Source organism: Anthonomus grandis, chromosome 22 (assembly GCF_022605725.1).
Source record: "Anthonomus grandis grandis chromosome 22, icAntGran1.3, whole genome shotgun sequence".
Taxonomy (NCBI): domain Eukaryota; kingdom Metazoa; phylum Arthropoda; class Insecta; order Coleoptera; family Curculionidae; genus Anthonomus; species Anthonomus grandis.
The window spans coordinates 45,570,492-45,585,045 of record NC_065567.1 but is presented as its reverse complement, the minus strand read 5'-3'; the positions used below and the strand labels follow the sequence as shown (position 1 = coordinate 45,585,045).

The window sequence follows — 14,554 nt, the reverse complement described above, 5'->3', positions numbered from 1 at the left end:
ACGACTAAATAAAATATCTGCTATTGCTACTTTTTTAGTAATTGATTTTTATATTTAGAACAAATATTTTGTTTGGGTTTTACTTCTTTAACATAGCTAAAGTTTTTAACTATAAATACTTCATTTCGTATTATATACTTCATTCTGTACTACTATTATTATTTTGAGTGCAACTATGTATATAATGCAAATATAAGCTTCATGGAAAGTTAAGACTTTTAAATTCTTATTAGCATATACAGTTTTAAAGTCAACAAATGCTTTAACATTTTACACAACACTTTTTTTGGTAGAATTTTAACTATTATCGCAGTCGGCTTAATTTGGTGAAAAGTAAATAACATTTCTTTAGGCAACAATATAATCAAATATTTATTCACGTTAAGAGCCAGGGCCTTTGTTTTAAACGCGATATAGTTTGTAGTAAATTTGTTAAAGTTTATCTGTATTAAATCAAATTTAACACACGTTAATTTTTCTGCTTATTCTTAATTTAATTCTAACATACTTTTACTACTATTCTACACACTCTTCTTCTCTCTAGCTTTTTTCAGACTCGCTAAATAACCTGATTATATCTATATATATATACTGAAAATAGGAATATAACCTTTCATACCTCTTTTTATAGAAATAGTATAAAAAATGCTTTGTGAATAGGATTTGGAACGAAAATAGCAATTAAAATCGTAGTAATTATATGTAATAGAAAATAGTAATTACAATAATATACATAAGATATACAATAATATACATGGTAAATGTTTTTATATGCACATTTACCACTTGTTAAATATTGTTTATATCCATTAAGAAATCTCACAGATATTACCAACTCCACCTAATGCCGAATTTATACAACTTTAACTAATGCATCATCCATAATACTTAATTTAATAAATTAGCATAAGATGAATTCACAATACATAACTTAAGTATAGTCTTATACAACTTCATTGTGATAACTCGAACTTTTTTTGACGGCTATTTTTTAAAATTTGTATCGTCAAACAATATCGACTAAACCTCGTGATTAGCTGTTGGTGATTGGCCGTACAGAGGACGGTTTTTGCACGCAATTTCGGTATTTTCATAATTTAGTGCATAAGAATTAAAATCTGTCAACCTTTTAAATTATCCACTATGCTTATTTATTATGTTACGAGTTATGAAACGAAGGATTATAAACAGGTGTATTAAGTAGTACTGTGTTAACTTTTGGAAATTGTGAAATTAAAGTTATTATTATGCATTAAAAAAAATTCTATAAACCCGGCATAAGAGTCTAGAAATTATCAAGTGCGTTGCCTGTTATCTTCTTTATTGTCATTTTATTAATTTTAATTAACTTTATTATTTTCAGTAATTCATCTTTTGCTTTTCGTCGTTCTTCAATTTCTTAAATGTTTTTGTTCTTGCTCAACGTATCCAATTTATAACTGCTAAGGCAATAAGATATTTTTTTAATTTGTTGGTATATGAAAAGTCAATAAATCATTTACATAAAAAGGTTATATTTCTTATTAAAAATTCCACTTATTATAACACGTATTTATGCCATTGCTATATATGATTAAAATATTTTAAAGCATTTGTGTCTGGTACCACCTTTCTCACACCCACCTTATATTTTGTATATAGATTTTCGTCTGTACAGGATTTGATGGGTTAGTGTGACAAAAAGACTGTTCATTGTTATATTTGCGTTGTATATATATATGAATATAAATGTTTGTACATGTATATATACACGCCCACGTGTTGTTTGTAAAATTTACAGCAATATAATAAAAACTCTGGCAAAATGTATGTAGTTTTTTTCCCTTTGAAGCTTTTTTTACGACAATGAAAATCCATTTCACTAAACATATATGAACAATTTTTTTAAATATTAAAACTCAAAGACCAAGTGTCATTTATTACATCATTAAACTACAAGCTCCTAGCCTGTAATTTACTGATAACCAGAATCGACAGATACTCAGAATCAACATTCTTTATTAGGTAAGTCAATTTTGATTTCATTGCATGTATCTTTTGTGGTAAAATTGTTGTCAGATTTTGGTTCATTTTTTTCAAAATAAAAAAAAAACATACTAACATTCTATATTTTATTTGTACTCACTTGCAATTTAATGGTGTTCTATTTTCTAGAGTGCTCTTCAGACTATTTGCTTCATAATGGAACCTGCGTCAAAGAATGTCCGGCTGGTTTTTATGATAATAGAGAAATTGCAAATTCAAAGGATACAAATTACCGAAGGAGCGGCAAATGCTTACAGTGCCATTATACTTGTAAGTCGTGTTTAGGCCCATTGGATTACCAATGTACAATGTGTTTTAGTGACGCCGTGATCTATATTGTCTCAAAGTCGCAGACATATTGTTACACTTCACATATTATATCAGAAGTATTGTCAGAAAAATGGTATTATCGGGTGATATTTGTCCTGCCAATTGGATTTTTTGTTTGTTTAGTTTTATTTATATTTTATAGAAAAAAGTATCTAGGATATAAGAGACTTAATAGTACCGAACTAGAAGATACAGACAATTTAGGAGCTCATTATACTGATTTCAAATAATATCATTAACAACAATAATTTCAAATCTGCTTATTTATTTTTGATCATAAAAGCTATAACCAACTAGAATTTAATAGGTACACAGTGCTTACATAATGGGTCTTTTTCCAAAAGTCTTAAGTATATTTTAAACTTAAACGTAAAGTATTTTAATGCAGTTTCATAGTTTCTAGTTTTTATCAACTTTTTAAAACGCCAACTTAAACATGTTGTCTACGTCAACATTAACATTCCAACATACCAGTTTATACATTTACTAGCTGGAGTAAGAATTCATGAGATGTGAAAGTATAAGAAAATAAAGAGGGGTTCTTAAAAATTATCAACGCGCTTGTAGATACGTCAATCAAACCCTGAATCGCACTCATCAACAGCAAAGTGGCAATGTCAAGACCAATGTCATTTTGATGTGATGCCAGAAAACTGACAAACCGACGTGGTGACGGGGTTTGTGGTAATGTAACCCGTTGATAATGCGGCAGGATGAAATTATAAGAGTTTTGACACAATCTCTGTATGTACTTTAGGAGTAAACTTACTTTAAGAGAAAATTAAGTTTTTATTATAGAAAGCATTCTTATTTTTATCCATATATTTATTTTGGTCAAAGAATCTAAACATTTTTTTTTTCAGAAATGTGCATAAGAGATCTTCAATTCTTTCTAAAAAGGACCCATTTTAAACAGAAAATATAGTTTAAGTGTCTTGATTTAAACTGCTTTTCATCACAGTAATGTGCTAATTTTTTCATGTCATGTCTTGGCTGTAGAGTTTGGTATAAAATATCCTTAAAGTGACGCTATAAGTAAAACTCGAAATAAGCCAAAGAATTACCTGCCAAGCTAATAGGGTTCTCCTTCCTATCTAAGGCTCTTAAAAGTACTATGGAAAGATACATTTTATCTATATTTTCCAATTACAGGAATATGATTTGCATAAGATCTTCCCAATGCAAAATCTTTTTATACACTAGCAATATATTTATTGGAAATTCTAAGGCAAGATTTACTTCCCCATATTTACTGGCTGCATGATAAACGTACATATTGATGGTTAACAAAATCTTTAATATTGTTAATTACGACATTGTCTCCCATACATAAAGCCAAACGATTTGTGACCCTAATATCTTAAAATATATAAATTTTCATTTCTTGTTATTCCACGCCCAAAATCTTAGTTCTCTTGACTCTTACCTCGCTTATTTACCGGTCGGTTCTTTTTTGCGAGTATATTTACTATTTCATGGGTTTTTAACAATCCTGTTTAATGAATTTAAAAGGTTTACCAACTTTTTAAAGCAAGCAAATAAATGCACGTTCAAGAAACGTACAAAAACGGACACACACAGATTATTTTTAACTTGCTTTTTAATACATTATATCTTATGTATCTTATACACCGGGCGTTGTAATATTTTACTACATTATTATCGTAAATTTATTTGAAACTTTTAGATTATTGGTATATATATTTTATCTTTTAGTTTTATTAACTCATCAATTTACTATGTTCTAATTTTAAGATATACGTACCGAGCAAAAGTAGAGAAACATTGTTTGCAAAGTTGTTAACAAAAAATTTTTAGTTTATTAAAATTAAATACAAATTATTCTTGTTTTAACGCTGTATTAAATCTAGTAATTAAAATTTAACATGAAAAAAACTGTAAGTGGTGTAGATCCATTCGGTAAACTAATAATCGAAAAACGCAAAAATAGAGAAACATTTATATAAATCAAATGAAAAATAAACACATTAGTGCTTTGTTGCATATCCCTTTTTTTAATAACTTCTAGGCAGCTTCAACTTAAGGTACTCAGCTATTTTTTAAATTTCTATTTACTAAATCCTACAGGTTCGTTTGGCTCCCACGTTTGCCCTTCTATGCTTGAATGCTATGATTGTGCCCAAAGTGATCTTATTATCACAACTTTGATTTTTACTACATCTGACCAATAATATCCTAAGAAAATAAATTTAATTTATATTAATCGGAAAGTAAAACTGTATTCAATTTTGATTCTAACCAGTATTAATCTGTATATGCGAAGTGAAGTCGAGCGGTTCAATTTTTCTTTGAAATGAAAGGTTATATCGATGGTTTTCTTGCAGGTAACCCACTTTTCCTTAAACGCCTAAGGAACAGTCTTGGAAAGAATCCACCAATTTAGCTTCTTGGTTAATGTTGCTGATTTAAACCTGAATGATATTTTCATACAATCAACTGTTTTACATATAACTGCAAAGTCATGCCTCAGGGCATATTTACATACTATGCTTTAACAGACTGAATAACTTTATTTAGTACACTATATAAGTATGCTCAGAAAATAAAGATTACCAAATATCTTTTAGCGGACCAAAATTTTTATTGCATTTTTGCGTTTACAGAAAAAAATTAGAATCCATATGAAATTATAAGTTTTTATTGACACTATAAATGCAAGCATATCTTATTCTCACAACTAAATTTGTTTAGAGCTCGATGCTCTTATATTCAACTTTATGTTTCTTAATGCTCATTAGGGTGAAGCATTACAATATGTGAAATTACAATTTTCCGAAAACTGTAATAGTACGGATAAGATGCGTTTATAAAATGTAGGAATGCTTAAATTTCTACAGCTAGTACCTCCGCATTCAGACTAAAATTGTGCCAATTAATTAAACAGCTAAATGTAACATAATATTAATTGGTTTTGGGAGGTTGGAAATAAGTAAAAGCACAACTTAAAGCCTTTTATTTTCGTTTAAAATAAAAATTACAAATTAATAGGTTGTATTATTAAAAATCTTTCCTGGTCTCAAATTTAGGCATTATTTTTCGACTTTAATTTTACTTGGATGATGCCTACTCTTGCCTTTTTGGTACATAACTGTATTGCGACTTTCGTTCTAATTGGACAGTGCGTTCCATAGATTGCGTACGATATGGAAGGAGGAAAAAAAATAGCTCACCTTTTGCGTCAGATTGCACGAAAGCTAGAATATCCTTGTCAGTAATGTTTTTCATAAGCGCGGTGCAGTTATTATATTTTGCCAGTTAATGAGATCAATGTGGGATGAAGCATCTGCATTTATTGTATGTACTTTAAACACTTTTAAAGTGGAAGACTCTAGTAGCAATTTACATTCTTTTAATATTCATTGAGCAGATAGTCTCGCACATTCTTTCGTTTATCGGTTATTATTTCCAGAAGACGAGATCTGGATGAGCAAAGTAACTGTTGCGTTTGATAATAACATTTTTGAGATTTTGTGGCAGGTATCTAGAGGTCAAAATAATGTTAAACAGATTATGTGCTTTATTCTTGCAAGATCGATGACTTTTAATGCCAAACCAAGTAGGAGCACAAACCTTCACTACAAATATGGCTAGTGTAATTAACTGTTCTGAAGATAATTCTATTGACACTTACCAACGTAAGATACGATTGGCATGAGTAAGCCACCTTGCGTGCGACATTTTGTGTATCAAATTATCAGGAAAACCTCTTATCACAGCAGCTGATATTATTCTGTTCAAATATATTTGATCAGAACTTAAATCTTTCACAGCGGTTATTTCTGGCAAATCAGTTGATAGTGCAGCTCTAATTACACCTATGTAGAATTTTGGTCCAGTTACAGGTGAATAAATAAACGTAAAAGCAGTTCTTTCTTATAAAGTAACCTAATCTTTCCGCCCTTTAAGAAATTGTCTAATATGGCTCTTTCTATTTATTGCCTTCGCTGATCCTTTGTAGGGTACAACATAACCCATGTAAATAGATCCAGGCTCTTGAAATGTGTATGAGTAGACTAATGAAATGTGTTCCTCTAAAACTTTTTCTCTGTAACTCTTAACCTTTTAATAGATTTTAAAATATGTTTGCATTTTAAATGATATGCCTTTAAAGTTTGTATAACTCTAGTATGACAGAGACCACTTACAGTTGTGATGGAAGCAGTCTGCCAGGTTTATTCTATTTTGAATGATAATGTCTTAGCTATTTCTGAAAAACCGGAGCTCTTTGCGGGTTTTCATTTGTGATTTTTGTTCTTCTTCATTCATAACACTATCACTTTTTCATATTTCCTTTTAAATCAAAAACATCACCAAATAACACCGATTTCAATACACTCCTAGTTTTATCCATATTTCTAAAAGCAAATAATACGCGACTATTCGATGAAGGTAAACGTGAAACTATTAAGTCCTCGCACGCGCGTTAATTTTCTGATCCAGCTAAAAATTTAAAAAAATATCAGCTTTACATTTAAATATTTTATTTTAATGTCAATTCCATACATATTGATTTGAAAGATAATTGATAAAGAATATCACGTCTAAACAAAACGGCAATCAACTGAGTTATACTGATGCATTTAATTAATAAAAAAGTTACTTGTGGGTTGAAATAAAAACAACATATTTTGGACATTTACATTAATGATGTATTTATTTCTTCATGGCAATCCCGTTTTCCTAGTAAATCTTCCATATCTTACAACTGACATGATTTTTAATGCGAATACAATATACCATATACAATATGCCTTTAATATTTTATTTCTGACAATAGTTGAGTTAGATTAAACTTTAAAATAAATGAATTTATTATAATAATATTATTAATAAATGAAAAGCCAAATAATAATATAACAGCACTAAAACAATAAATGATTATATTTAGTTTCTGGAATACTATAGTAACTTATAAAAATACAATTTAATACATAGACATATTTAAGATATATACAGAATGACTATGTTCAGTAACTTTAACCCTATTTTTATGTTAATCTGGAACTCAATGTTAGAACTCATTAATCTCTACTTTCGTTCGGTATTATATATTACTAGCTGTACATACTTTATGTGTTAAGAAATCTGTAATAGGGTTACATGATATTAGTGCTATAGATATTCTTTATAAGCAATTTTTTTAACGTATACGTTTGAAGTTGGTCGGTTATACAGAGTCTTTATGTTTTATGTTAATATCTGAATATGTTATTAGTTTATATTTTGCTTAAATAAAATATAGTTTCATTTACATTTATTTTGAGTTTATTCTTCAACTTATTTCATTAACAAATTCATTCTTCAAATGTTTAAATCGTTATTTGCCGTTTCTATTGGTGTTTTTTTTTTTCACTTTAGAGAAGCACTGTGATATCTGAAATCGTGTAATATGCGCATAAGCCCACTATGCCGCATAAATGAAATTATGTAGAAGCCTCCAAAACTAATACTAATCTTACTATGTCACATTTAGTAGAATCTATATACACTATTTTCTAAATATAAAATAAATCATGTATGCATAATTCTAACACTATTGTGATTAGATATTTAAACTTTTACAAGTTAAAATTCAAAGAAAGGTATTGTTTTTGTTACCTATGATCGCTCTTGACGAATGGGCTTATAGGATTGGGACAGGGTAATCATGTGCCAAATAAGCATAGACAATGAAGGTGGTTTTTATTTTGGTTATATGTTATATAGTTCTCAGTATAGCATGTCTTTTTTAGCTTTATAATATATCATGTTTGTAGGTATTTTTTTTGTAAAAAGTATGTTGCAAACAATTGTTTAATACGTAAAGTGGCAACCTGGTAATTGCCGTGTAAGTTGCTTTTACGAATATTTAAATATATATAGTTATAAATAATGTTTTTTCGTCGATTTACTGTGCCTTATACTAGTTTATAGAATTTTATGAAAACGCTAGGTCCTTTTTGTATCTCAGGAATTTATTCGTATAAGTAATATACAATTAAATAATATGTCATTACAGTTTTAGCTTTGTTCCTGTTATTCCTATATTTAATTAAAGTCTTAAGTGCTTAGAATATTTGAAAAGAAATCATTCCATATTGAGATTACAGTGCAGTATAATTTTTAGTTTTTATAAATTTGTTTACATTTTAGATTGAAAATGATTAAAAATGCCTTGAAAATAAGGTATTTTTAATAAATTTTCAATAGTTTTGCCTTGCTTAAGATAACTTAGAATTGAAGAGTGCGAGTAATTTTTGTCTCATTAAGCGGCCACATAATTTATAAGTACATTATTATTGTTATTAGCAATATAGAGATGATATTCTAATAGTTTAATATTTAGTACCTAACAGTTTAGCAGAATTATGAACTAAGAGCTTTATCATGACAGATCATTCTGTCTGACAAAAAAATGCATCACCAGTATATTTTTTTAAACTTACATATTTGTTTATGACGTAAATAACAATAAACGATTAGATTTTTATTGAAAAATTCGCATTCTTTTTTAGCAAAATTCAATATAGTTCATTTCTGAGTATGCTTCTGATGAGATAAATCATGGGACATGACATCTAAGGCAATTTGTAGATTATGCTGGAAAATTATTCGAAACAATTCCGGACCGTTAGTATAAAAAAAACTAAAACTTTGTGGTCGAAAATTATTTCCAAGTCGACATGGTTTTAAGTATTATGCTAAACTTCCCTTTTGTTATCAATTGTACAAATGTGTTGAGAACCAAGCTTACATATCTATAAAACCAATTTCGAACAGAAGAGGTGACTTTCCTTCTAAAAAAAATAATTTTTACTATAATTCAATAAGTACAAAAATATACTTCTGAAAATGTGTACATACTAAAAATTATCCTTTAAAAAAGTAGAAACATTCGTTCAGAAAACGTCTTACAAAAGTCAGCATTTCCCCAATGTCTAAAGGTGATTTGTCTTGCAGACGTTACCTTAATAGTCTACTTTACTGACTTTTAGATTCTTTACTGACGATCCAACTGTTCAAGGACTTATGGGCAGAAGAAAATGGTCAAAGAAATTGTGGAAACTTATTTTCAATAGAAGTTTTATACTAAATTTATATGCTTGTATAATCGAGGATCATTTCATTTATCCTTTCTTTTTACCTGATTGATTTGTTGATGAATTCATTTGAATAACACATTCAATGTGATATATACCGGACGGCGGCGCTACCGTACATTTGCAATTTTGTTTAAAGACTATTTGAACTAAGTATACTAAAAAACCTTGCTTAGACAGGCTGGTCTTCAGACCCGTTAGGTGCCCTGACCTAAATAGCCTAGATTTCTTTTTATGGGGGCACCTTAAATCTCAAATGTATACAACATCGGTAAATACATGCTTGATTATCTACAACGAATCATAAATGGATCGATATATGGAGACTTGCTTCTGACATGTTTTCAGGATTAAAAGAAGATGGGAGGCCTTCATAAGAGTTGGAGTAAATCACTTCCAACATTTATAGTAAAATAGTAGAACATTTTTACGAAGGTTTATAGATGGCGCTGCACGTATAAGTCGCATGGAAAATCGGTCCGCCAATTTTTAATTAATAACAACGATTTTAGTAGCTGTTAATAGATAAAATAGTGTAAAAGTATAATTTGCTATCCAGCATCTTTCTAATAAGTGAAAAAAGAAATAATATGTAAAATAATGCCACAAAATTAAAGTAGAATGTCGAAGACAAGGTTAGGATGCTTAAGAGAGACATGATGGCGAATGTCAACGAGTTTAAAAATTAGATTACTTCAAGAAACCCTGAAAGTACTTTACCTCAACAGGATACAAGTAACGAATCAATCAATCAATCAAAATGCTTTATTGTCAGAAAATTTACATTTTATCGACAAAGCTAAAGGAAAAAAAATACAAATATAAACAAATAAACATAAAAAAATACTCAGACAAAATACACACAAAGTAAATAGGTACATAACAAAACAAAAATACTGTACAAATTATCAAATTGTACAATTTGGTCGAAATACATAAATAAAATAATTTTTATATACAAATATACACACAATTATATATATAAAATTGTCAAAAACCTTAGTCTCAAAAAAAAAACATACAATAAAAAGCAGGCAAACATTTTGCAAATAATAGGTAGCTAATAACGCCAGTGTGTGTGCTTTAAAAGGAAATTACCCCAGAATGAAAGGGCGTAACGAAGATGTGACTCAAAAAGAGCATAATAAACTGTTTTGGCCGTGAAAAAGCCTAATTCTCTTGAGATTGATCTTATGGCAAAACATGCCGAGCTTAGTTTTTTAGATAACGTATCTATGTGCAAATCCCATTTCAAAGAGCCGTCCACAACAAGACCCAAGAACTTGACAGACTCAACAACTTCCAAACTGGTATTGTTTAGAATAAATGGAAGAATGGTCGTTTTATATGATAAGACTTTAGTTTTTGAGAGATTTAGGCATAAAAGATTGGAATCGCACCACGATTTAATGAAGACCAAGTCGTTGGAAATTGTTGTATGTAGTGCCATTGCATTCGGATTGCTCCAAGTGAAGCTAGTATCATCAGCAAAAAGACAGATTTTTCCGCTTATGTTGTGACGTTATGACCTAAAACGGAACCTTGAGGTACCCCACATTTAATTGGTTTACAAGAAGATCTTGACGTATCGACCTTTACAAGTTGACTTCTGTTGCACAAATATGACTTAAACCATTGAAGGGACATACCTCTGAATCCATAGTGCTGCAATTTGTTAATTAAAATAATGTGGTTTACGCAATCGAAAGCCTTTGAAAAATCACAGAAAATTGCTGCTGTTAAGTAATTTTTGTTGATATTTGAATAAACGCTGTTAAATAGGGAGAACATAGCATCGTTGGTGCATTTTTTGCTCAGAAATCCAAACTGATAAGGGGTTAAGATATTATATTTAAACAAAAATGACAAAAACCTTTTTTTAGCCAGGCGTTCTATGATCTTTGAGAGGGTTGGGAGAAGTGCAATTGGACGATAGTTTGAGGCTTGATCTTTATCTCCTCCTTTCAGTTTTAGTGCAGTTTTAAAGCAGTTTGGAAAGACCCCATTTTGAAATGACATGTTGATTAGGTCTACTAAATGGATTAGAGTACAATCAAGCATATTTGAAAACATTTTAAGAGTAAGCCCATCTGTACCAGCTGATGATTTGTTTTTTATTTCGTTAATTGTACTTTGAAGTTCTGTAAATGATACTGGCGTAAAAAAGAAATTTTCATTAGAGAGATATGACAGAGGATCATCAGAAGGTGTTATGGTGGCCATTAGATTTTTTGCCACGTTTACAAAGTAATTGTTTAGGTCCTAGGGTGATGTAGTGCTAGTTGAGGTAGACTTATATCTTAGTTCGTTAACAATAGACCATGTTTCTTTAGCTGATTCTGATGAGAGATTTTGCCAGCCTCCCACTGTAATAGATTTCTTTGGCAGCCTTAATTGTTTTAAAATAAGTTTTCTTATACTGCTTGATGTAATTATAAAAAGCAATAGATTTTGAGAACTTTTTTAGGTAGGAAAGTGAGCGCATGTTTTTTGCCGATACACGAAGACCTTTGGAGGACCAGGGCTTTTGTTTTTTAGTTTTAATTGGTCTTATTGGGAAAAGATATATTTGCAATATCTGATAGCGAATTTAAGAATCTGGAGAACTCATTATCGACATCATTTGAAAGAAAGTTTCAGTTTTCCGTTAGACAATGATTCTTAAAATTTAGACAATTATTTTTGTTATAAACACGGCCTAATTTACGCAAAGTGCTATTGTTAATTGAATCCAAAGAGAAGCTGGTTAATATAGCTTCATGATCTGAAAAGCCCGAACTGAAAACAGTACAATTTAAGAGTTCTGGAGCAAAGGATGATACTACGTAATCGATGGTGGTGGAGCTATTTTTAGTTATTCTGGTTTGAATTTTGAATCTATGTGCATTATCAAGCTCATTGACTCGAATATAGACTGGAGTGATTCTTGGGCAGCACATACACTGGAATAGTCAATATTAAGGTCGCCACATAAAATTAGTTTGCTTTTTAAGGGCATGGATTCTAGCAAACTTAGTAGTTTCTGGCTAAAACTTTGTATATCAGAGTCGGGTGTTCTATATAGACAAACAATGTAGAGATCATGTGAATTATTATAAACAATGGAAAATTCAAACAATTTTTCAGATAATAAATTATCAAACTTTGTCACTACTGAAAAGTCGTTATTAGTGGACATTATCTATGTGCCTCCATGCGTTATGTTTGTTCTATTGTGTCTAGATATGATGTTGTAATTTTCAAAACATATGGGTTCATCAATATTTAACCAATGTTCAGTAATAGCAACTATTTCAGGGAAATTTAGTTCTTCCAGCAATAAAAATAGATCGTTAGTTTTGTGTCTTAAGGACTTAATATTTAAAAGAAAAATACTAAGCTTACTATCAACCAATTTTAAAGAGGGTGCTTGATCCTCTGGTGACGTCAGGTATTTTAAAAATTTTTTCTAGATGGCGAACCACTAGAAAAATAATTATTTTGGCTTTCCCTAATTTTTTAGAGCCGCAAAAGCTTCTCCGACGAAAAATAGGTCCTAAAGGCAGAAAGGTCCTCTTCAACTTCCGTGGATCCAATACCATAGGCCTCGTGGAACCGGATGTACAGCTTTCGTAGCGAGACCAGATCGGTCGGCAGTCCCTCAGCAGCAAGCATTAGTTTAATGCTGGTGTTGGTTTGTCCATCAAAACATGTACTCGTCGGTTGATCATGTAGATATGCCAGGTAAAGTCTGAGAGATTTAAGGAGTAAAGGATCTCTCAGTCTAGCGAACAAGTAACGATCATTTTCCATGTCAGATTTACGAGAGAGCCGTACTATTGGTGGGATCATTGGGTCGAGATGGATAAAACTAGAGGGTAAAGTGTATCCATCCTTAAGCATAGGAAAACATCGAATAAAGTCGTTAGTGCCAAGTTTAATCTTAATGTAGTGTGCAAGCTGACTCATAGTATAGTAGGCAGGTATGTTTTCTACAACATTGTAATGCCATTCATCACTGGGTATTTGTTTTGAAGAGGTTTTCTGAGTTTTTGATGATGTAGACATTTCAGGACTTTTATCAGTCTGGGTCGAAATCGTTTTTTTGATTTTAGGTGCAGTATAATTAATAACAGATTTTTCTTTAAAGTCCATTTTTTCAATTCTTTCCAATTTGCCGGCCATTTGATTTACGCTTTTTCGTAAGTCCCCGATTTCCCTTATTAATTCCTCCTTTGAAGGGTCCCGAATCAGTATGTTTACAGGTTCCTCATGATTACCCATTAGAAGCGAGGAAATATTAAATATGTCTTGTTTCATGTCCCGAATGGAGTAGAAGAATGACTCTTGCCCACTCTCAGATCTGTTGCTTGAGAGCAGATTGTGAATGTCATCCACTTTTTGGTAAAGCTCTTTCCATTTGGAGTCGTGATCGGTTAGAATTTCATAAACTTCATTCACCACGGGAAAAAGGTCATTATTTTTTTTTAAACATGTCCCAAACGCTTCCAAAACTTCCAAGGGAAGTTGCGAATTTTGTAGTTGGGTGACTTTTTTATGAAGGTATTTTATATTCGGGAAATCGCATAAAGAGCAGAAAAACCTTACGTTGTTGCATTTGTCGAAGCACTTTGGCTTAGAATAACCAAGTTTGAGACGTCTATACAAAACTCAATTGACCTCATTAAAAAAGAACTGGTTGAATTCAATAACAAACTTAAGTCCTATGAAACCAAGGCGCATGATCAACAACAAAAATACAATGACATCGCCATCAGAGGTTTAGCCGAAAAAACCGACGAGAACCCAGAAAATGTAAGAAAACAGGTGGTGGGTATTATAGTAAATAAATTATCTTTGTCCGTCTTTGAAAATGATTGCTATCGGTTAAGTGCGAAAACCCAAGGTGGTCCAAAACCTCGACCCACCACAATAGTGTCTGTATACAAATGGAAACGGGACAGTGTCTTTGTTAAAAAGAAAATGTTAAGGAACTGATTTTGCGGAAGTGCTAATGACGGAAAAACAAAATCGATTCAAATCAGTGTGTGAAAAGTACGGTGTCAAAAACTGTTGGTCGTGGACTGGTGAAATTTTTGTTAGTAAACATGGTACAAAAA

The 14,554-nt window shown here is 30.8% G+C and overlaps 1 protein-coding gene across 2 annotated transcripts in view; it reads left to right on the top strand.

Annotated features, from left to right (window-relative positions):
* The window catches only part of LOC126749097 (furin-like protease 1), a 152,309-nt gene extending 144,244 nt beyond the window's left edge, over positions 1-8,065 (top strand). For both annotated transcript variants that reach the window (XM_050458729.1, XM_050458730.1), the window contains one exon: positions 2,155-8,065. In XM_050458729.1, coding sequence (XP_050314686.1) covers positions 2,155-2,585 — 431 coding nt within the window. In that variant the 3' untranslated portion in view covers positions 2,586-8,065. The remainder of the gene's footprint in view (positions 1-2,154) is intronic.
* The last annotated feature ends 6,489 nt before the right edge of the window (positions 8,066-14,554 follow it).